Source organism: Caretta caretta, chromosome 8, assembly GCF_965140235.1.
Source record: "Caretta caretta isolate rCarCar2 chromosome 8, rCarCar1.hap1, whole genome shotgun sequence".
Lineage (NCBI taxonomy): Eukaryota > Metazoa > Chordata > Testudines > Cheloniidae > Caretta > Caretta caretta.
Window position 1 is genome coordinate 49,154,678 of NC_134213.1, and position 23,631 is coordinate 49,178,308.

At 47.1% G+C, this 23,631-nt stretch overlaps 2 protein-coding genes across 5 annotated transcripts; one reads left to right on the forward strand and one right to left on the reverse strand.

Moving 5' to 3' along the window:
* Window positions 1-563: 563 nt before the first annotated feature.
* Window positions 564-23,625, reverse strand: ANKRD45 (ankyrin repeat domain 45). Of its 4 annotated transcripts, none has more exons than XM_048860366.2 (7): window positions 23,299-23,623; window positions 20,008-20,209; window positions 12,784-13,083; window positions 11,844-12,011; window positions 5,620-5,714; window positions 4,078-4,216; window positions 564-2,682 (listed from the first exon to the last, which is right to left on the reverse strand). In XM_048860366.2, the coding sequence occupies exons 3-7, from the start codon at window positions 13,064-13,066 to the stop codon at window positions 2,630-2,632; spliced, it is 738 nt and encodes a 245-aa protein (XP_048716323.2). In that variant the 5' UTR covers window positions 13,067-13,083; window positions 20,008-20,209; window positions 23,299-23,623; the 3' UTR covers window positions 564-2,629. The 4 variants fall into 4 exon arrangements, with proteins under 4 accessions (XP_048716323.2, XP_048716324.2, XP_048716325.2 ...); XM_048860367.2 differs by having other exon boundaries at window positions 19,983-20,209; window positions 23,303-23,622; XM_048860368.2 differs by having other exon boundaries at window positions 19,983-20,209; window positions 23,299-23,622.
* On the forward strand, window positions 6,778-11,527 carry TEX50 (testis expressed 50). The gene is made up of 2 exons (XM_048860370.2): window positions 6,778-7,235; window positions 10,557-11,527. Exons 1-2 carry the CDS (start codon window positions 6,909-6,911, stop codon window positions 10,824-10,826), a joined length of 597 nt encoding a protein of 198 aa, XP_048716327.1. The 5' UTR covers window positions 6,778-6,908; the 3' UTR covers window positions 10,827-11,527.
* Window positions 23,626-23,631: the final 6 nt, after the last annotated feature.

Below are 23,631 nucleotides of genomic sequence, written 5' to 3' on the forward strand. Positions count from 1 at the left end.
CAGAGGCTTTCCTGACCTCCTAAAAACAGCTAAGAATGCTATGGCAGCCCGCAGCACTGCTCCATCTCTGTCTTTACTGAGTGTTTCTTTGTTTTAAAGTTACTCATGATCAAAAACGGGAGAGGTACAAATACACAGGAGGGAGAGTCAAATGCAGCAAGGCAAGAGTGAATGTTTGCACACTCATTTGCACTTCCTGTGGAAAAGGGTAAATTTACCAGTTACAAGAGGGGAAAAACCCAGCAAGGGGCTCAGGTGAGAAATGGACCTTAGTGAAACGAGAGGTGCTGAGAAAAAAGAAGGTCATGCTATTTACATTGTGCCCAACATAAGCCATGTATGCACCGTGAGTGAAGACTGCAGATGGGAAGAAAGTGGAGAAAGGACCCTTATGCAGGTTGCAACAGCTTTCCCATCTGCTGTGAAAGGGCTGTGTGCTGGTTTGACAATAAACAAGACTTAACATAGGGACGGGCCAAAAGCACTTAGGTCAGTTGGAACTCAAAGGTGCTCTGCAAATCAATTGGCTATTTTTACAGACCCTTTTCTGACCATAACTGCACTTTAACCGAGAGCAGAACAGGTTTTATTACCTCCAAGTGAGTTCAGCTTGTTAACTGGCAGCTACAAAGAGATCTAGCAGCTGTAGCTGCTGGAATAGTTTCTGAGGAGTCACACAGCTCCAGGATGGGACGCTCGGAGCAGACTCAGAGCCACATATACAGGTGCATCTAAGGTAGTCATTCACAGGGCCCCCTTCAGCAAGTCCTTTACACTGACACTTGAGGGTCACGTCCTCTTGCTTAGCAATGTGTCAGCTCTTTGTGACATTCTCCTCCCCTCACGCAGAGAGCCAGTGCAAGGCCTATGCTCCACTTAAACCTTCAAAGTCAGGTTTAAGTGAGGCATGAGCTTTGCAGTGGCTATCCACATAGGCTGAACTGCACCTGGAGTGAACGGACAGGTACACTTTTTAAAGAGGGCATTTTATAAGGTGCCTGTGGCAACAGAGGGGCCAAACATAGCTGTTCCCTGACTTACCCACCAGCTTGCCTTAGGAACCCAGGCAGAGCTCAAATGAAGGGTGCATGCACAGGACAGCTAAGTAATCAAAAGCAGCGGCTCCTACCGCAGTGGATTTGACTCATTTTACAGCATGTTTGGTGCAAGCTGGCTTTCTGCCTGCTGCCATGACAGTGAGTCATGCTGGATGGCCGAGGAGCTTTTATGCTATTTGATTAATTTTTTGCATCATCAAGGAGATTGTCTGAGCAGCCATGTGCTGGCTCCACTAGCCAGCTGAACGGATGGAATTCATTTTGAGGGATCCTGGCTGAAAGCCTCTTGTGAGCACTGTGCTTGTGGAAAACATGTAGCACTACAGAATGGGAGGCAAATCACTGAGGCTCTGGCACCCAGGCGATTCCAGCCAGGGAAAGGTGCCCCAGCATAACCCTTGGGGACCACCCACGTTTGGTCCAGAACACAATGAGCACACGTAGGCCGAGCCCTCATCCCCGTCACAGAACGGCCTTGACCTGAACAAGAATGAGACTGAGGTTTAAACCAGCATGGGAAAAAAACCCCAGAAGCTCTGCAAAGGACAGCCAGGGTAGCCAGAGCACAGCCTCCAGCACATGCTCGGCTGCAGGATTTTAAACTACACCCGTTGATTCGAGGGAGGGACAAGTGAGAGACTTTGCTATTTTTAGATTGCAAACTCTCCAGGACAGGGCCTTTGCCGTCTATGTTTGCAAAGCACCTCACATGACTAGGGCCCTATAGTAATAACTGAAGTGGGAGAGGGAGCCTGACAGTCCAGCTGTGCTTTGTCCTTCCTGTGTCAGGAGGCATGATCGTCAGAAGGTTTTCTGCCATCTGGGACAACAGCTACACCTGGGAAAGCATCAAAGAGGAACTGCAAGGTCAGGCTCATTTTTTTAAAGTGGAAAGTTCAGGGTGAGCAGGCGCTGGGGATCTCAGGCAGGTCTGCAATTAGTAGACTTGTGGTGGAAAAAAACCACTATAATGAAAACCCTGCCCCTGAGAAGGGCTGCCCCTATTGGAGTCACTGGGAGTTGCAGGTGCTCAGCACGTCAAGATCAGCCTCTACATTACTGAGGTGCTGAAACAACCAGCCTCTGGATCAGAAAGGGCCAGCTATGACACCTAGCTACAGGACATCTAACCCCAAAGACAGTGTCTAATCTCATCACGAGTGGGTCATCCCTGCCTCTGACAGAGTCCTGAGGAGTCTGTCCCTTTCTTATGCTTTGGCAACACTTGTGAAGCTTGTCATGCCAATAAAGTCTCGTTGAATTCAATTTAAAGTGCCACAGACTCCGGTAATGTAGGGTAGCCAGCACCTCATCTGACCTTCCACGAACCGCAAACAACCTTGCTATCTTGGCATTTAGAAACTAATCACAGATGGGTCCATGCTGCTGCGTCTGCATGTGGATCCAGCCTCTCCCATAATCCTTCTGCCACCGCACACCCTCAGGTAATCTTGTCCTGGAAATACCAAAGTTTGGCTCTCGGGCTGCATGTTCAGATTAATGACTATATATGTGTGAGGCTTAAAAAAATATAAGACCCCGAGACAGGCAGGAGCTGTGGAAATGAAGCTTCAGATTTTGCTGCAGTTCAGCGCCGACCTGGTGCTCTTCGCTGTCAGAGGACCTGCAAGACAGCAGATTTCCAAGTGATGCTTCATTGCGTTCTAATACTGCCTCTTCTAGTGCAGTTACAGACTAATGGATACAGCAAAAATACAATGCATTGCAGCTGAGAGAGCTGAGGAAACTGTCAACATCATCACCAGACCTAGAGACAGGGCTATGTGCTCTTGTCCCTTTTGACAGCAAAGCTGAATGACCATTCCCTTGCCGTGTGTCCCTTCCTCATCAGAGCTATTGAATCTCAGGGCTTTTAGTCCCTGGGAGGGGTTTTAGTCTGAAGTCTCTGACATGCTCTCCGTCTTAACTCCAGCTAACAAAGTCTTTGTCTGGGAATTTCCTTTGGTGTCTAAGGGGAGGTCCAGCACAGCTGGCACATGCAGAGCGACTGCCTTAGAGCTTGCAGGGTCTCTTCCCCATCACTTGCTTCCCTGCCCCTTCAGCTTTACAGTCCTCTCTGGCTTCATTCTCATGACAGCAGATGGCTGGGAAAAGACTAGCCAGGAAGCGGGGACTGAGTGGGAAGATTAGGGCAGTCCAGGGATTCAGATATTGAGGAAAGCAGAGCCTGTGGCCTGGGCTGGAGAGCAGGGGTTTCGATAGAGGAGAGAAGCGGGGAGTGGGAGCACTTAGGGAGGGCTCTGGTCGGAGGCAGTGATGAGTTTGGAGGTGCTGGCCCTAGGGTTTTATGTGGCTCCAAGATCAGGATTTGGGTGGCAGGGGTCAAAAGGCTGGGTGACTGTGGGATGCTGGCGGGGAGTGGGAGGGCGTCTGAGCCAGGGATAATCAGGGATGGGATACGTTTGAGCAAGGAAATCCAGGATTTCCCGGCAGTGGGAGGAAAAGAGCCCCCTGCATCCTTAGGAGGTTCTTTGGCCTCTGGCGTGTCCTTCTCACATTCCTAACTCAACAGTGAATAACTCTTCAGATCCATTCCTCCCCGTCTCAGGTTTCCATCTCTCCACCCGCATTCCATTATGGCACCTGTCTGCCTGGAGTCTATGCACCTTCTGTACATACAAGGACGGAGGTGTTCATCCCTCCCTCCCCGCCCTCCAGTCAGCAGGGGTGGAGACCAGCATAAAGCTACCCTAAAGGACCAGAAAATGGGGCCCATAATCTTTCCGCCACCGCACTCCCTAAGGTAGTCTTGTCCTAGAAATATCATATACTATGTTGTGTAGGGCAACACATGTATACCATTTTAATTGATATGGTCACTCAAGAGCCCACCCTGTATTCAGTGGCTATGACTATTTGAATTTCTTTTTCAGTAATTTACTAATGTCCATTAATTATTATTATTATGTATTTATCATTATTACATATAGATATTGAAAATCATATAACAGATTCATCCTGCCCGTAAGGCTATGGGCTCTGTATCCCCAATACTCACGGGGCGTGGCCAGCTTTGTGAAGATGGGAAGCATGATATCTTCCAGCTGCTGCTTCTGATCCAGAAAGTCTTGTCTGGTGGGCTCCTTGGTGTTCTCAAGCCAGTCAGATTTTACACGACAGGCGCTGAGAGACATGTTCTGTAGAAGAGACAAGGGACATTAACCTTTAGAAGGTGAACTCTGGAAATCAATTACAGTATATACTTGTTCATTAGCCAGTTCGTTTATAAGCCGACCCCCAAGATGGATAGGTAAAAATAGTAAAATCTGTATTACTCTTTCATAAGCCGACCCTATATTTCAGGGTTTGGCTCCTAGCCCATCAGGGTAAGCCACTGGTGGATCGGGACGTTTTGTTTACCTGGAGTGTTCACAGGTATGGAGCCGCTCAGCTCCCTGTGGCCGTGGTTCACCGTTCCCAGCCAATGGCGGTGAACTGCGGCCACAGGGAACTGAGGGTCTCCATGCCTGCAGCCACTCCAGGTAAACAAAACTACAATGTATTAGATATTCAATTCAATGATTTCATAGAGTTTAAAATCATCAAATTTTGGTGTAGACCTGTTCATAAGCCGACCCCAGCTTTTTGATGCGTCACTTTTCTTTACCAAAAATATTCGGCTTATGAACGAATATATATGGTACTTCATTTTAGATGATGTTACGAGTGGCCCCTCTCAACCAATCAGAAGACCAGGTAGCAACCCAGGGTCAAACTGCCTGTGCGATTTCTTACATGCCTGCCTCTGCCAGCCACAAAAGAGAGGATGCAACGTTGGCCTTGAACTAAATCTGGTCTCTCCTGTTAGGAGTTACAAATAAGGCACATTGATTAAGTTTGTATCAGTTAATTGAAGAGAGAGGTATGGTGTAGTGATCAGGTCACAGGACTGGGAGCCAGGAGCTCCCAAGATATCATCCAGAACCGGACGGTCACTCTTGCTGAGCCTCTCGGCTCAGGAGAACTGGGCGCAACTCTCTTCAGAGCCCATAAACGCTGTTGGGCTACAGGAGATGCTGCAAAGCAACACGAGGTGCCAAGCGATCCAGCACTAAGAGTGCAGTGAAAGGGCTAGAGCAGGAGGGAGGAGCACGGTCTCCCTGTGTAACCTTGAAATAACCACTTCACCTCTCCACGGGTCGCTTTCCCCATCTGTAAATGGGGATAACGCTCACCTCGCACAGGACCTATAAGGCTTCATTCATAAGTGCAAAGCATTTGGGCTCAGATCCTCAAAGGGATTTAGGTGTCCAACTCCCATTGAAATCCATGGGAGTTAGACACCCAAATACCTTTGGGATCTGAGCCTTTGTGTTTATCCAGCACCTTCTCCAGCAGGATAACAAAGTACTACCATTCATACGCTGATCTGCTCCCCATTGCAAGCACTGCTGAGTGTAGTCTCCACCCCTTTGGCTGGGGAAGCCTTTCTGCAAAGGGCGGTGTGAGCAGAAAACATATCCCCACATGGAATCAAGAAGGCAGTTCTAAAGTTTACTGCAAATAGGTCGGTTCTCCTGATAAGAGCTCTGCATTGTACCTTGTCTTCCTTGTTCAGCCTTCCCTGCACCTTTTCTGGGTCTGCAATCGTTGCCTGGATGTGGGCAATGAACGTCCGCAGAGCCTGCTTAGCTTCTGCGAAACAGGACACACGTGAGGTTAGTCATGGGGAAGTACTCACAGAACGAGGCAGGGGCTTATAGAGAGACAGACTGCTACACAAAAGGAACCAGCCTTGTGTCCCATGTTGATCCAGACTGCTTTAAAGCTATTTAGGTACTAATTATTTGCCCTTCCTTGGAAGCCCTTGGGGTTTATAAATATTAACGAATGGAGCCTCACCACACTCCCGGGAGATAGATAAGTCTATTGTCCCATTTTACAGATTGGGAAACAAGGCACAACAGGACAGATCCTCAGCTGGTGTAAATCACTGCCTTCAATGCCAATTTATGCCAGCTAAGGATCTAGAAATGATGGGCTTGCTCCTGTGAGGTGGTGGGTGCTCCTAGCTCCCCTGGACTTCAGGGGAAGTCCCAAGAGCTCAGCCTCCCACAGGGTCACACCTACATTAAGGGTATAAACCTGAGGGGTCAGTCACTGGCAAACCTGCGCGTCTTCGAAAGAGCACAACGCCGAGCTCTGCCCTGACCAAGTCGTTGGGGGGCCAGACGGTGAACCCCTGACTCATAACAGAGCAGTTACTCACACAAGGAGCTGTGACTCCAACAAGACTCGTTGTGTGCACATGGGTTCTCATGTTACCTAGTTCCATAGTTATAACTGGCTGGACTAGCACGGCATCCTTGGCAAGTCAAACATCTGTATTAATAATAGTTTGCACTTCATAGCTCCTTTCACCTGGAGATTTCAAAGCACTGTACAAAATGGGTCAATATTATCTCCATTTTACAAACGGGGAACTGAGTCACAGAGCGGCTAAATCAGTTGCAGAGCTGGGATTAGAAGTCAGTCTTTCTAACTCCCCCTTCCCCACTCTCGCTGCTAGACCATGTTAGGCTGCTTATATCTTTAACTCCGTACGGTGCCCCCTGAGAAAAGCTTTGAGATCTTTATGACATCACAATACCTTTCTTGAAAGCAAACGCCACTGGCTGATGATGTCACCAGCCGACAACTTCTCTGGCACTCAGGACTGGAGCTTGGTCCCAAGCCACGAAACGCCAGGGTGGAGGGTTTCATTTGCTTAAAATCCATCCAAGGCACTACAGTATGAACTTTAAAGACTATTTGCTGTTGCATCTCTGGCTGCAGTTGGTACATGCTGACAATCAAGTCACTGGAGACCTTTCCTCTTAAAAAAAGACCATGTTCGTCCGAGGCGCCTCCCTAGTCTTTCCTGTCTGGATTGTCGTCTTGTTCCAAGACAGCCTCTGCCTTTGTGATCGCCCAAGCTGGGTCAGAGTTGGATGGGAAATTCTTCCAGAGGATCTGGAGCAACTGCAGCTTGGAACTCCGCTTCAATCTAACTGCCTGCCCTACCCTCTGGACCAACTATCTCACTGCTTTACTCACCTGGAAATAGCCAAAGGATGCTTGGAGGTTCTGTGTGCCAGCTGCAAAGTTATACTTTTCCTCCTAGGGGGCTTATGTGTACGCTGTCTTTGGAGCAAATTGAGAAGACCGCAGAAGAAGGTGAGTGATGTAAATGAGCAAGGTAGGAATGATGCTGGTTAGATTAGAGCATGGGACTGGAAATTGACTAACTCTGCTACTGACTCACTGGGTGGCCTTGAGCAAGTCACTTAAGCCTAACTTTTCAAATGTGTCTGCTAATTTTGGGTGCCTCCATTTTGAGGCGCCATTGAAGACACCAAGGCCAAGAGGTTCAGAAATAGGAGCCTAAAGCTAAGTCCATGTTTGGACACTCTGAAAGTGGCCTGATTGTCAAAAATACCAAGCACTCAAGATCTCCCATTGATGGTACCCATCTCTCCAGGGGCTCTGCTGTGTGCTTGGCACTTTGGGAAGTCAGACCACTTATTTAGGTGTTGAAATATCCTGTGTTGGCCAGAGGGCCAGGGACAGTTGTCAGCTGTCGAGTTTTGTGCCATGATACAACTAGAGGCTATGAACAGCTAGAGTCAAAGCACTTAAATGTGGGAAATAGCAACCAGCCTAGGATAGCACCCACCACTTTGGCTTGGATCATCCCTGAGCCTTGTGTCCCATTTCCTGGGGGAGGTGGGAGTCCTCTGGATATGGCCAGAGGTCTAGGGAAAGCCCACCCTTATGCTATCACTATTATTTGTATTAGAGTAGCACTTATGGACCCCAGTAAAGGATCAGGGTCCCATGGTGCTAGGTGCTGTACAGACAGTAGTAAAACAAAAATAGTTTAATGTGGATAAATGTAAAGTAATGCACACTGGAAAAAATAACCCCAACTTTACATACAATATGATGGCGGCTAATTTACCTATAACTAATCAGGAGAAAGATCTTGGAGTCATCATGGATAGTTCTCTGAAGACGTCCATGCAGTGTGCAGCGGCAGTCAAAAAAGCAAACAAGATGTTAGGAATCATTAAAAAAGGGATAGAGAATAAGATGGAGAATATCTTATTGCCCTTATATAAATCCATGGTATGCCCACATCTTGAATACTGCATACAGATGTGGTCCCCTCATCTCAAAAAAGATATACTGGCATTAGAAAAGGTTCAGAAAAAGGGAACTAAAATCATTAGGGGTTTGGAATGGGCCCCATATGAGAAGAGATTAAAGAGGCTAGGACTTTTCAGCTTGGAAAAGAGGAGACTAAGGGCGGATATGATAGAGGTATACAAAATCATGAGTGGTGTGGAGAAAGTGAATAAGGAAAAGTTATTTACTTGTTCCCATAATATAAGAACTAGGGGCCACCAAATGAAATTCATGGGCAGTAGGTTTAAAACAAATAAAAGGAAGTTCTTCTTCACACAGCACACAGTCAACCTGTGGAACTCCTTGCCTGAGGAGGTTGTGAAGGCAAGGACTATAACAGGGTTTAAAAGAGAGGTGGATAAATTCATGGAGGTTAAGTCCATTAATGGCTATTAGCCAGGATGGGTAAGGAATGGTGTCGCTAGCCTCTGTTTGTCAGAGGGTGAGATGGATGGCAGGAGAGAGATCACTTGATCATTACCTGTTAGGTTCACTCCCTCTGGGGCACCTGGCATTGGCCACTGTCAGTAGACAGGATACTGGGCTGGATGGACCTTTGGTCTGACCAAGTATGGCTGTTCTTATGTTCTTACTTCCCTGCCCCAGAGAGTTTACCGTGGTGGTTAGTGAAGAGGTTCTCAACCTTTCTCTTTCTGAGGCCTCCCAAAATGCTATAAAAATTCCACAGCCCACCTGTGCCACAACAACTGTTTTTCTGCATATAAAAGCCAAGGCCAGCGTTAAGGGGTAACAAGAAGAACAACTGCCCGGGGCCCTACGCCACAGGGGGCACCATGAAGCTAAGTTGCTCAGGCTTTGGCTTCAGCCCCGGGTGGTAGGGCTCAGGGCCCCAGGCTGCAGTCCTGCATGGTGGGGGTTTGGCTTTCTGCCCCCCACATCTTGAAACCTGCCCATGGTCCCCCGGAGACCCCTGGTTGAGAACCACTGGATTAGGGTTACTGAATGGTGCTCTCTGAATCCGAAGAGGTAAGGAAAGGAACAGAGAAGAGATGATACGGGTAACACTCCAAATGGTTGTTGATCACCAAACAGTCAATGCCTGGGGCCTTGCTGCTGCAAACACTTAATTAATCCAAGTACAAGGATTTCCTCCGGCTTGCCCGCATGGCAGGGCTGCCGCCTGTACTCAGACCACGCAGTGCCCTCAGTGAGGCAACATACTTGCACATGGGCTTTCAGTTGGAGTCAGATCTTGGGGCAGGTCCTCCAAGTATTTTGGCTCCCAACTTCCACTGAAATCAATAGAAATTAGGAGCCTAGATACCTTTGAGGACCTGGACCCTGGTGCTTTTGGGGCAGAGCGCTGTATGTCATTGGGACTATTCACAAAGCAAGGTACAGCTCAGTGTAAGTGCATCAGGAAGTGGCCCTTACAGCTCACCTGCTCAAACCGATGAAGAGTTTTGCCATTGACTTCAGCAGGCCCAGGATTAGACCCTTCGTCAGCAGTCTCTAGAAGATGCTTAAGAAACTTGACTTGTTGATCATTTAAAATGCTCTGGCTCCCTCTTCAGCACCATTCCAAGAGGCTTGAAACCTCTCCATGAACCATCAAAGAGGAAAGGGCTGATTTTAAAGGGACAGGTCAACTGGGCCTCATCATTTTAAACTGAATTGCTATTCTGAAGACTAAATCTAATGGCAAAGGACTCCGTAGCATGGGTTCACTCAAGAATTTCTCTCATGCACCATGAACATAACATAGGAACAGCCAGACTGGCTCAGACTTCCTGTCTCTGGCAAAACCAGACACTTGCGAGGAAGGTGCAAGAAACCTCCTGTAGGCAGATGTGGGGGTGATCTGCCCCCAGGAAGGTCTCATCCTAGACCCCTAAGAGTTAGAGATTGATTTAAGCCCTAGAATGGGCAATGGAGACATTTGAAAGTACTGTAACAGCTAGGGTAGAACCCAGTGGGAGCCTTAGCAGGTGTATGGGAGGACAAGTCTGAAGTTTTCTTATAACGACTTGCAGAGAGTAAATCTCTGGAGAACAACAGACTGGATCAGATCCCCAGGCTGCTGTAAACCAGCATACCTCCATTGAAGTCCATGGATCAGATCCCCTGCTCGGGTAACGAAGAATAGTTCTGCTCAATTCTATGGGCCAGATCCCCAGGCTGGTGTAAATCAGCGTCACTCCACTGACGTCGGTGGAGGTGACTTACACCAGCTGAAGATCTGGCCTGTGGACTCTTGAATTAGTAAGTAAGAAATAAAGCCAGGCTGATGGCTTTTGGCTCTCGATGAAAAGAATTACTGTCACAATGTCATCTGCTCTGTCTTTCCAGGTGTCCGTGGAGACCTCTTCCGTTTCTGTCACGACAGAATTTCATGCTGAGTGCACCTGCAACGTCGACAAAATGCTCTGCAGGCTGGTGGCAAACACGTCTATCATGATGAAATACCTGAAGTACGTATGCCACCATCATAGGAAAGAAGCCAGGCACCGGAAGTTAAGTAAGAAGAGGAAGGAAGAAGAAATTAAGGATGAAGAGATCTTCCCTATTTGTCCGTACAGCCACAGCTCCAGCATGGATACTGTGATGCAGGAAGTATAAGCGAAAGGACTCCTCCTCAGACAACAATCATATTTTCGTGCTCTAATAATTGTTTATACATATTCTTTGCTAAGATATTGCGAAGGCAGGAGAGTGGGGAGGTCAAGGACTGAAGTCGATGGCTGTTTGTTTGAATGTTTATCTAATGATGACAGTTTGAGAGTTGAACACTGTCGATATTCCCATGGACAAGGTGGGGAAGCAGGAGGGGAGAAAGAGGGACTATTAAAAAAAGTCTTTCAGAAGCATGGTGACAGCGGTTTGAATTTGGAACGTCAGTAAAATAACATTGTACTGGGCAGAAAGAAGCCCCAGTTCTCTCCTGTGATCCAGCTGCTTTGAGCCACTCCCTCAATGCAAGGCAGCTGGAAAGCTGCCTTATTCCAGCTAGTTGGGGACTCCTCTAGCCAAAGGTGAATCCCCATATGGCATGGAACCAGAATAAGCACTGTACACCATCTCCTCCAGTACAGTGGGCAAGGCCAAGGAACAGGGGCCATGACTGGAGAGCCACTGTGTCCAGCTACCCCTGGCTGCTAGAATGGCCCCTTAGAACTGCAGCTGCTGGGTCACACCAGGGGCCAAACTGCTCCCTGACCACTCTGCGTGTCAGGGAGCTGCATGGACAGGGTAAACCAGCTTTGTCCCTTTTCCTCTGGTCCTGCACTGAGCATCACTTGGCAGGACCAGAGAACCTCAGCCTGATGCTTTATGTTTCTGCTATCCAGGACTTTCTTTAGGGCATGGGCAGCTACCAAGGGTCCACCCACAGAGTTACTGGTGCAGATCTCACCTTAGGAGCTGCATTTGTTGTTGGATCAATCACCTTACAGGTCAGGCCTAGAGTAGTATTTAAAATTCACTTGACCTACAGACATGGGGGTCAAATCTTCAGCTGGTATAAATCAGCATAGCTTCATTCACCTCCAGTGGAGCTCTGATGGACTTTCACCAGCTGAGGCTCTAACCCATGGTGATCACAACCTCCCCTGTGTAGTTGGGCATTACCAGTCTCACCTGCCCAGTCCAGGAATTCGACGCAGTCTGTCTGTCCATAACGGTCGGCTATATCTCGGGCCTTTTCACCCCGGAAGGTCATCGCTAGAATATCAGCTTCCAGTTCTACCAGAGTTTTCAAAGTCTCCAGCTGGCCCCAGGCCGCAGCACAGTGGAGGAGTGTGTAACCTGTGGCATGATAGAGAAGTCATCAGAACCAAAGGGAGAGGTATCTTGCTGGGGGTCAAATGCCAGCTAATAATACTTTGCATTTTCAGAGCAACTTTCTTCCCAAAGTGCTAAGTACACGTGAAACCCCCCTGTAATGCAGCTGCCACTGGAGGGGAGGTCAGGAACTAACCAGTGCTGCACAGCAGAGTCGGAGGCGGGGCGAGAAAACTGTGGCCAAGGGCAATCCTCAGACAAAAGGTACAGGGAAGGAGCCAGCCATGGAGGGGAGGGGAAAGGCATGTGAAGTCTGGAATCAGTGGTACGACAGAGGAAAGGGAAGTTTTGCGGCAAGAGGGTTAGAGAATTTAGGTTGCAGGAAGTGAGAGATGACCAAGCAGTTGGGACAACAGAACAGGAAGATCAATTTCTAACAGTGGAGAGTTACAGGAAGGGAACAGAGGAGAGGTCAGGATAGGGGGGGTGAGTGAACTTGGAGAGGAGGTGAGTATAAAGCCACGTGGGGATCTTGGGTCAGATCCAAAGCCTAGTGAAGTCAATGGAAAGGATACCATTACCTCAGTGGTGCTTGGATCAAGCTTCACAGAGGCAGAGTGGAGGGTGGAAGGAGTAAGTGAATGTGAATTCAGAGAAGTCAGGCTAAGCTTGAAGGAGCAGAAGGGCTGATCCTGCACCAATGAAGTCAATGCATTGGCTTGGATGGGAACTGGGTCAGGGCCGGAGTGAGCAGGTATGGGGCCTAATCCGTTGCCCGCTGCGGTCAGCAGCATACCTCTGGCTGTTTTATCCTTCATGACCACTCCGTATTTTGCCAGTGCTCTGATGACTGCACTCTGTCCAGCCATGCTGGTTGCATACAGTAGGTCTCTCCCTATGATGTCCTTTTCCATGAGAAGTTGCATGGCCTTTTCACCATCAGGATCTTCTGGGTCAGCAAAAATCTGCTGCACACCCTCCACATCTCCAGTGAGAGCAGGCCTCAGGAGAGGGTTAGAATACTCTGGCTCCTTAGGCTCCCCTGTATCTGCTGGCTGTGTTGCTTCTCCTAGCTCCATTGTCTCTAGAGCAGTGTCTGCCAAAAAAGGAGAAACAGTATGGAATCCTTTAAAGCAGCTGATTGGTTTTGTGGTTTGCCCATATATATATATATATATATATATATATATATATATATATATATATTCACCAGGATTGTAACCTGGGTCTTTTCCAAAATAGAATGGGGCACATCCAATATTCACCAATGACCCTCCCTGATATGAACGTATTATTTTTATTTACAGTGTGGCCAGCTTTCATTATTTTATCATTGGTCTTGTGATTTTTCTTAAAGCCCCAGCTGTTGGAACCATGATATTACATGAGAATCTCAGCTTTCATTTAAAAAACAAAGTACACTTCATCCCTCATGGCTGCAGAGTACAGCTGGAAAATGTCAACCCTAATGGCTTAAACCCCAGAGGGGCAAATACCAAGAACCTAACGTTTACTTTTTTTTTTTTTTTAAATCTCATGATTTTAAAGCCAGTTTTGTGATGTGTGTGTGTCAGGCTCATGAGTTTTGAACTTTGGGGTTGGCGATACAGTGTTACCAATGCACATGCCAGTTTTGCAGAATGTAGTGTTTAAAAGAGCTTGCCACCTAACTCAGGCAGAGTAGATCAAATTAACTAGCAACCAATTAAGTGCAGATCATTGTGATAAATTAAGACAGATTTCCATGAGTTTATACATCAGGCAGAACTTGGTATGAGCAAGACAATGAACTTTCTTTGAACTTAGTAGCCCTTACATAAAGTATTCAAATGTAATTTTTTCTGCCCAGTGTCAATTTATTTCCATTACTGTATATTCATCCCATTACTGGCTCCCCCTGCTGGTTAAAATGAAACATAGCAATTCATGGTTTTACCTTTTACTAACTGGGCTGCTGGAGAAGGATAATTATTTTGGTATTCAGAGTAGCAGCCGTGTTAGTCTCTATCCGCAAAAAGAAAAGGAGTACTTGTGGCACTTTAGAGACTAACAAATTTATTTGAGCATAAGCTTTCGTGAGCTACAGCTCACTTCATCGGATGCATACCTGCATGCACCCAATGAAGTGAGCTGTAGCTCACAAAAGCTTATGCTCAAATAAATTTGTTAGTCTCTAAGATGCCACAAGTACTCCATTTCATATTTTGGTATTGAAAATCATGGGCTCCTATTTTCTTGCAGCTGCTGGGGAGTCTGCACAGACTAATTATTAGAACGGACCAGTGAAAGTTGGGATTGCTGGGTTCTAGACCTTGCTTTGTCACTTATTAGCAATGGGCTTGCTCCATCACCCACTGAAATCAGTGGAAAAACTCCCATTGATTTCAGTAGACGTTGTATGAGGCCCTGTGTGACCTCAGAAAAAGTCACATAACTTCTCCATGTGTTGGTTTCACCACTGGTAAATTGGGGATAATAATGTAAACTTGCAAGGTTGTTGTGAGGCAATTAATTACAGCCCTAGGAAGCTAGCAACAGTGATATTGATTGGGGGACAGGGACATACTTTTTAATCCCATGAAACTGGGCACACACTGTTTTTTGTATATATATGGACTGTCAATTAATTGCAGTTAACACAAGCGATTAACACAAAAATTAACTAAATTAAAAAATAGTTATGATTAATCACAGTTTTAATCACACTGTTAATAATGGAATACCTATTTAAATGCATTATAAATATTTTGGATGTTTGTCTACATTTTCAAATATTTTGATTTCAATTACAACACGAAATACAAAATATACAGTGCTCACTTTATATTATTTTTTATTACAAGTATTTGCACAGTAAAATAAAAAGGATCCAAAGCAGTGCAGACCAATGGACCTTCATTTGCATCATCTGAGTCAGATGCCACCAACAGAAATTAACACATTTTTTTTAATCATCAGCATGAAACCATGTCCTCTGGCATGGAGGTCCAAGCATGAAGGGGCATACACAGGGCCGGTGCAAGGATATTTTGCGCCCTAGGCGAAACTTCCACCTTGTGCCACCCCCCCCCTTTCCTCGTACTGCTTCACTACGGTACAAAGTGGCAATGACAATATCAATATGACGAATTTCAACAACCTACACACGCATATTCGCACATAAACATATACACTCAAATACTTAACATACACACACAATTGACACAAAGTATTAGCGAAATGATGCAGCAGCACTTGCCAGAGTCTTAAATCTGAAACAACTCAACAAAAATAGTTAGCCTCAGTTGACAACCTCCGAAAACTAGTAAACTTAGCATTATAAACAGCCTGTCAGAACGGGTAATGGCTGCGCATGACGAGAAAAATTACGTCACACACACACGTTCTGGGTACCCAGAGGGGGAGGTTTCCATGTTTGGTAACTATAATGCCTCAAACTGGTGCTATAACACTGTAACTGGTGCCCGCTTGTCTCTGCATTGACCAGCTGTGGCTCCAGGTGAGCACTTCCCATAGAAATCCTGAGATGGGTAAACTGCCCCAAGAAATTTTAAAATGTCCTGGACCAAATGTAGAATAAGGGGGGCAGGCAGGGGTCTCCGAGGCTGCTTGCTATGGGGAGCTGGGGCACCAGCGGGAAGGCTGCAGGGGGCACACGGGGAGGCAGCGGCAGGTACCCAGGTACCCTCAGGCTTTGGGCAAGGAGTCCCGCTCCATCCCCCTAGTGCCCACCTGCAGCTCCCATCTGGTCTCGCCACGGCCCTGCTCCGCAAAGGGTCCCACCTTAGGGGGACGAGCCTGGCCCACCTCGCTGGCCCGCGGGGGCTGTGCTCCGCCCCAGAGCAGGCTGGGCCCTGCGCTCCCCACAGGCTGGATTAACTTTTTGTGGGCCCGGCACCAAACATATTTGTGGCCCCCCCGGGGAATGAAGAGGCTAGAGGCAAGAGCACAGCGGGCAGGGTGGATTTGATTTAAATCATGACTTAAATCACTAGTTAGGAAGACTTGATTTAATCTTGGGTTTCTACATAAAAGTGCATTCTTGTTGGTTGTTATAACCTTAATACATATTCTTCACAACACAGAGAGATGTAGGTTTCATTTTTAGAAGGTACACACTATACATTTTTAAACCATGATTTATTTTGAAAACTTTTCAGATGAGTATTACAGCTATATCAATCATTCATTTTCTGATTGGTTATTTCATTTATCAAAGATAATTGAAGCAGATATTTATGAAGTCATTGGGAGGTGAACTATCTCCAATTCAAGAGGTTAATCATTAATATTTGGAGGATTTTCTTACCAGGCTGTATTAGGAGGAGAACACCACCAGACAGACATTTAAATTGTTTTACTTAACTAAAACAACAAAGTTAAGTATTCTGGATTTTTTTCTTCAACTGCAAACATAAAATTTTAACAAAAAAGCATTTGTCCCTCACTTCTCACATTTATCTCCAGACTTCTTCTCCTTGTCCAGATCTATTTTGCCCCCAACAATCTTCTATTCATTGAACTTTTTGAAACTTTTCACTTTTAAAGAGAGGTAAGGGATTGACCTTGCGTACACAAATTTACAGAGGGACAATAGAGTTGAGGTCTGTTATTTCTCACCCCTATATATTATTTATTTATTTTATTTAAAACATTTTTGCTGTTAACAAGCATGTTACCTCTGGAGACGCAAATCCACAGTTTGAGAACTGCAAAACTAAGCATCTCTGATGGTATCCTCTAGACTGAGCACTGACTCCCATGGGGTAGATAGAAAAATTAACCTATATAATCTATACAGGAGCCTTTGGAGCCCCATAAGATTGGGTCCCTAATCCATGAACTATTAGAACTCATTTACAAAACTTTTCTTAAACATTACATGAATATATTGTCTCATACTATAGAATTAGAATTTATAATTCCTATTCCATGATATAATGTATCTTAATTAAAACTATTTTAGATAGTTTCTTTCCCTCAAAAATCCGATTTAAATTTAAAAAATCCAATTTTTTTATTTTTTTTTAAGTCATTGATTTTTATCCACCCTGACAGCTGGGCATAGTCCGGGGGAAGGATTGGTCCCCAGCTGGAGCAAGGCAGGGGCCAGGGGCAAGATGAGCACATTGGGTCATGGGGGGAGGATCAGTCCCTGCTGACTGGAGCAAGGCAGGGGCTGGGGACAAAAGCACAGCGGGGCGGGAGCTAGGGTTGGTCCTTGGAGTAAGGGAGGGGCCGGGAGTAAACTGCAAGCGCAGCAGGACTGGGGAGGGGGTAAACAGGATCCCCCCCTCACCCCTGCCCACATAGAGCAGGTACCTACCTTCTCCCCGGTTCTAGCCCATTCTCTTCGTCTCTCTCTGCACGGAGCTGAGAGTGGGAGTGCAGGGTCTGGGAGGGAGTTAGGATGTAGGAGCAGGCTGGGGGTTGGGGTGCAAGGTCTGGCCAGGAGCTAGAATGAGGGAGGGGGCTCAGGGTTGGGGCAGGAGGTTTGGGTGTGGAGAGCTTACCTGGGGCAGCTCCCATTCGGTGCAAGGGGTGCAGGTGGATATCTGCAGTGGGGTGTGCAGGAGCTCCTGTTTGGTGCTCAGGATGGGGGTGGGGATGTGCAGGAGTCAGGGCATGAGGTGGGGGGGCTGGATATATGTGGGGGTCCAGGAGTCAGGACTGGGGGCTGGGTGTGTGTGAGGGGGTTCAGGAGTCAGGGCATAGGGTGTGGGGCAGCTGGGTATTTGTGGGGGGTGCAGGAGTCAGGGATGGGGTTCTGGGAGGGTGCAGGAGTCAGGACAGAGGGCTGGGGGTGTGTGAGTGGGGTGCAGGAGTCAGGGAAGAGGGCTGGGAGGGTGCAAAGGGGATGCAGGAGTCAGGGCTGGGTGTGTGTGAGGGGGGTGCAGGGGTCAGGGCTGGGGAGGTGTGCAGGAGTCAGGGCAGAGGCCTGGGGGGTGGAGGAGTCAGGGCAGAGGCCTGGGGGTGTGGGCTAGGGTCATGGGGATGCTCCCAGCCCCCTGCCCTGAGCGGCTGATGGCAGGGGGCTGGAGGGGATATGTCCCAATTCCACCCCTTTCCCCAAGGCCCCGCCCCTGCCTCTTCTCCGCTTCCTCCCTCTCCCTCTGGAGGGCAACAGCTGATTGGTGGCAGGGAGGGAGAGGAAGTGAGAGGGGGAGGCGGGAACCCAGCACAGCTGGGGGAAGAGGCGGGGGAGGGGGGAGCTTGGCTGCCAGCACAGCCTGCCCTGTTGGAGCAGGACAGAGCCCCAGGAGCCGCAGTACCAAGCTTCTGCCCCGCAGGGGAGAGAGGGGGATGGAGAAGAGCGGCCGCTGGGGCCCCTTCGGAGTGTGGGCCTGGCACCATAGCTGGCGCCATGGTAAATCTGCTACTGCCTGCGGTGCTGCCCTGCCTGCCGCAGTGAAAGCTGCGCCCAGGCCAGGCCCCGCCCCGCCAGTCCGTCCCCTGGCTCCGTGCGCTGCGCGGCAGCCAGGCAGCACCCGTGCTCGTCAGAGAGAAGACAAGTTAAAATGTAAAAAAAATTTGGGGCACCGCTTTTTGGTGACCCCAAATCTTGGCGCCCTAGGCGATCGCCGAGTTCGCCTAATGGTTGCACTGGCCCTGGGCATACAAATGTTTGGCATATCTGGCACGGAAATACCTTGCAATGCTGGCTACAACACTTTCTCACTTTTAGGTGACATTGTAAATAAGAAGCAGGCAGCATTATCCCCTGCAAATGTAAACAAACTTGTTTGTCTTACCAATTGGCTGAACAAGAAGTAGGACTGAGTGGACTTGTAGGCTCTAAAGTTTTACATTCTTTTGTTTTTAAGTGCAGTTATGTAAAAAAAAATCTACATTTGTAAGCTGCATTTTCATGATAAAGAGACTGCACTACAATACTTGTATGAAGTGAATTGAAAAATACTTTTTAATCTTTTTTATATGGCGAATATTTGTAATAAAATAAGATAAAATGAGCACTGTACACTTTGTATTCTAGGTTGTAACTGAAATCAATATTTGAAAATGTAGAAAAACATCCAAAATATTTATAATATATTTAAATTGGTATTCTATTATTAAGTGTGATTAAAATTGTGATTAATTTCAACTATTTTTCTCATGATTAATTGCAATTATTTTTTAATCGTTTGACAGCTATAATATCTATCTATCTATATCTATATAGCCATTGTTTATTTTCATTTTGTCACAAAAGCACTTATCCACAGATTTAAAATACACAAACACTTAGAGATTAAGGAACAAAAACACCGGGGACTTTAATATCTATGTACTCCATAAGAGAGGGACTTTCTAGGCACAGTTTGCATGTATTTTCCCAGGATCCAGGTCTAACTCAGTTAATTGAGGACAGAGGATTATGTGGCGTCCCAGTGAAGTCAGTGGGACTGCACAAGAGGAAGGGACCACACCTGGAAATTGCATCAGGCCCAACTTAAGTCACGTAAGCTGACAGGAACCATTTTGTTTCTGTTTTCTCATGAGAGGGCAAATACATTCTTACTGTGAGGCTACTTCTCTCTCCAGCCCATGGGAAAATGCCATTTGCACAAACATTTAAGAAGAAAAGCCATGTTAGAGGAGGATATGTCATAGAAGGACCTGATCCTGACTGGTGCTGAGTGTCCCAGACTCACTGATCCCAGTGGAAACTGCAGGTACTATGCTCACACAGTTTTCAGGGTAACTGTGTTGAAAAACATAGGACAAAGGGCCAGCTGCCAAGAGGAAGCCCCCTGTACAGTGGCACTGAAGCTCACAAGATGGGGGCCTGCTACACTGGATTTGTGCATGCAGCTTCATTGTTCTCTGCTCAAATGCTTCTCAGTGGCTCCCGACTGGACCCAGGCTGCTGTGGGACAACAAGCACCACACTTGGCACGTCCCACAGCTCCCTCGTGCAGATTCTCAGGATCACGCCCTAAATGACCACACTGAACAAGACACAATTAGGGCCCCTCTAGGGCTCACACAAACCTGCGCACGGCGGGAATGTCCTCACCTCCCAAGAAAGCTATTCCCGGCCCTGCCTGGCCCCACCGATGCAGACAGCTTCTGCTGTTGCCATAGCAACAGTTCTCTGTGTGCCACCTTCACTCTCCTCCGGATTCCAGGGAAGGCTGACATCACGGAATGGCTCTGCCCAGCCAGCTGAGGGACCAGGCCTGCTGCCAAGGGTTCCAGGGTGCACAATGCCACTGAGGCTGGAAGTTAGAGGGAAATCACTGGTGAATATGGCTGGAGGAATCATCAAAGCCTTATGATGCCAGCCTGCATCTCCTGACACTAATTTTTAGGGAAGGGATTTAAAAGCCATTTCCAAACCCTTGGTATCATGTCAGTGAGCTTTCTTTAAAATTCCTCTCAGGTCAGTGATGTCTCTGGGAGTCACACAAGATTTTGGACTAGACTGTGCATAGCCACTAAGCAGGGGCCTGACTGCAAGTGAATGGGAGTCTTGCTACTGTGCCTGACCCAAGAACAAGAAAAGGGATATGCAGTGTTGTTGTAGCCAAGTCAGCCCCAAGATATTGGAGAGACAAGGTGGGTGAGGTAATATCTTTTATTGGATCAATTTCTGTTCTCTGGTTGAGAACAGAAGTTGGTCCAATAAAAGATACTACCTCACACACCTTGTCCCAAGAAAAGGAATGGCAGCACACCACATAACAACCTGCCACCTGATTGGGAATGGACAGTAATGACCAATGGATGCAAGGGATCCAGCCCCAAACACAGTGTGGCCCCATTCGTGGGTGGGTTGTACCTGCCATAATAGATACCTGAGGGGGTCTGTCTTTTTTTTTTTAAACACTTTGACACTATTTGCATAGCTTTTCATGGCAATAAAGTCTCCTTGAATTGAAATGAAGTTGACTTTAGTGGACTTTGGATCAGGACCCAGGTGAGCAAGAAGGTTGTAAGACACATGAAGCTTCTCTCCTTCTGCCCATTCCCATCGTGTCTGGGTGCAATCACAATCCCTACAGCACACAGACTGCTCCCTCCCACTGCCCACTTGATATGCAAGACATGCTAAAAGCAATGAGGAGGAGGAGGAGACGGGAGTAGCGTTGGCTGATCACAAAAAAGGGCACACACCACACCAGTTTCCTCAGGATGGTGCAGCATCTGCACACTGCGGGCTTCCGGAGCAACTTCTGTGGTGGAGCAGAACTCACCCTAGGCAGAGTGATATATAAACTTCACAATCAAACCTCCCCAAGTGAGTGTAACTCATCAAAAAGGAAGGGAGTTGAATCCACTCCATTTATTTAATAAATTAAGGAGATGCTGAGTTTGCGATGCAATTTTAACAAGATAGCACTTTGCATTCTTAGGTTGCCTCATCAAGGGATCACAAAGCACTATGCAATCATTGATTAAACCTCACAATCATCCCACTTTCAAGACAAAATTGCTAGGCTGGGGATGAGTCATAAGATTGTAATGCTACCTTAGCACCTGGAGATTCAAAGGAATAATGTTTCACAGATCCCAAAAGTGAATTCAGGACCCATAGGCAGCTGTAATTGCAGGACGCCTTGTGAAAAGCTATATAATTCTGACAATAATGAGGTGACAGTCTTTCCTGTGAGATAGATGTTATACTATCTCCATTTTACAGGCTGGGGAAACCAAGGCACAAAGCAATTTAATGACTTGCCCACGACCATACAGCAAGTCGGGGCTCTGAACCAGGAACAGAATCCAGGAATCCTGATTCCCAGTTTCCTGCTCTAATCACCAGGAAATACTTCTGTTTATTCACATCAATGCACATTGAATTCCCAGAGCCTAGTGAAACTGATATAATAATTGATAATCAGTCATTGAGCTGATAAGGGCTGAATGATCTGCCCCACATTTGTTTTGAAATGGGTTGTCATGCTTAAGAAGGGGCATAAGTCTTTGTAGAATCAGAGTCCAATTGAAGTACCCTGAGATGAGGCCTTGCAACTGCTCGTCTTTCATTTTTGACCCAACACAAATCTGCTGTTCTCTCACCAGTGTTATTGCTTGGTGTGGAGATGAGAATTGTCTTGAGTCATTCTGAGCATCTTAAGTTATTCTGATAGGCAAAGAATAAAAAACACAACACACTTGTTGCAGAGGTGGCAATTTGTAGGGTACTTTAACATTCTTTGGGAGGAATGGTGCTCCAGAAATGTAAAATATTATTAGTTCAGGTTTACTTAGGCTGCTGGATTGTGCTGGAATGTTGGACTAATCCCCGAGTTCCGTACCTGGCTCTGTCACTAACTCACTGTGTGATCATGGGCCAGTCATGTAAATTGTCCATGCCTCCATTTCCTCATCTGTAGAATAGGGATAATAATCCCTACCTAGCAAACAAGAAGAAATCCCACCTGTCCCCAAAATTTCCAGGGTCATCCCACTTTAAATAAGTGAAAATGTGCCAAGCTCCTTAATTATGGATCCTAATGTATCCTGAACACACCTACAAATTTGGAATGTTTAAAAAAATGTGTGACCCTGCATTTTATTATTCTGAATTCTTGTCATCAGGAGTGCTGAGTCATTAAGCCACATTTGGTGACATTTTTGCACTGTGGTTTGGTGGCACTTACCGTGATATGGCTATGCTTTACCCCAACATGGTGATGGTTCATTGGGATGTTTCTCCACAACAGTTCGTTGTGACTCTTTATCGTGACACAGTGACACTTCACTGTGATGTGGTGCCACTTTGCTATGATGCTTTCCTATGGCCTGGTGATGCTCTGTTATGGCATTATGACCCTTTGGTGTGACATTTCTCCATGACACACTGCCATGATGGAGGGATGCATTGCTGTGAGGTGAATGCTTCTCCAGGACACTATGATACTTGGTGGTGACCCATTGCCATGACACAGTGACACATGACAGTGACCCATTACCATTCCACGTGGTGGTAACTGTTGCCATGATGCTTTGCCATGACACAGTGACTCTTGACAGTGACCTGTTACCATGACACTTAGTGGTGGACAGTTGCCATGACACAGTGACTCTTGGCAGTGATCCGTTACCACACCACTTGGTGGTAGCTGCTGCCATGATGCTTTGCCATGACACAGTGACACTTAGTGGTGACCTGCTACCATGACACTTTGCCTTGACACTTGGTGGTGATCGTTGCCGTGACACAGCGACACTTGACAGTAGGGTTGCCAACATTTCAAAAAAAAAGGGACTGTTTTCTTAGCACTCCTGCCCCACTCCTCCTCCCGACATTATCATCATCATTATTATTAATCAATCATCATCAGTAATAAGCAGTACTCACCTACATTCGCATGGGGTATTTCTTGCTGCTTTTTGCAGCACTCAAAAACTCCCGATCTTGTTCAGAGATGAAAAAATAAAGGACATCCTTGTAATAAGGGACTGGCGGCCACCTTAGTTGGCGGTGACCCACTGCCAAGGGGCTTTACATGTGGGGACTCAGCCGTGACAACTCAGGGCGATACCAGCGCAGTCTGCTGCCATGACGGTCAGGCGTTCACCTTCAGCCTCGTCCCGCCATTGGGCCCCCTGAGCCCCAATCCCCGGCGGAGGAAAGCGGGAGGGCCGGTTTGAGGCCGGAACACTGGTGTCTGCGGCTGCGGTTCCGGGGGGA

What these genes read in the sequence shown, in the direction of transcription:
- ANKRD45 (XM_048860369.2), bottom strand. Translation starts at nt 13,066, where the DNA reads ATGGAGCTAGGAGAAGCAACACAGCCAGCAGATACAGGGGAGCCTAAG. An exon ending in GAAGGATAAAACAGCCAGAG is followed by an intron (nt 12,012 to 12,783) that starts GTATGCTGCTGA and finishes ATCATGCCACAG; the next exon opens with GTTACACACTCCTCCACTGT. An exon ending in CGAATTCCTGGACTGGGCAG is followed by an intron (nt 5,715 to 11,843) that starts GTGAGACTGGTA and finishes CCTGTTTCGCAG; the next exon opens with AAGCTAAGCAGGCTCTGCGG.
- TEX50 (XM_048860370.2), top strand. Translation starts at nt 6,909, where the DNA reads ATGTTCGTCCGAGGCGCCTCCCTAGTCTTTCCTGTCTGGATTGTCGTC. An exon ending in TGAGAAGACCGCAGAAGAAG is followed by an intron (nt 7,236 to 10,556) that starts GTGAGTGATGTA and finishes CTGTCTTTCCAG; the next exon opens with GTGTCCGTGGAGACCTCTTC.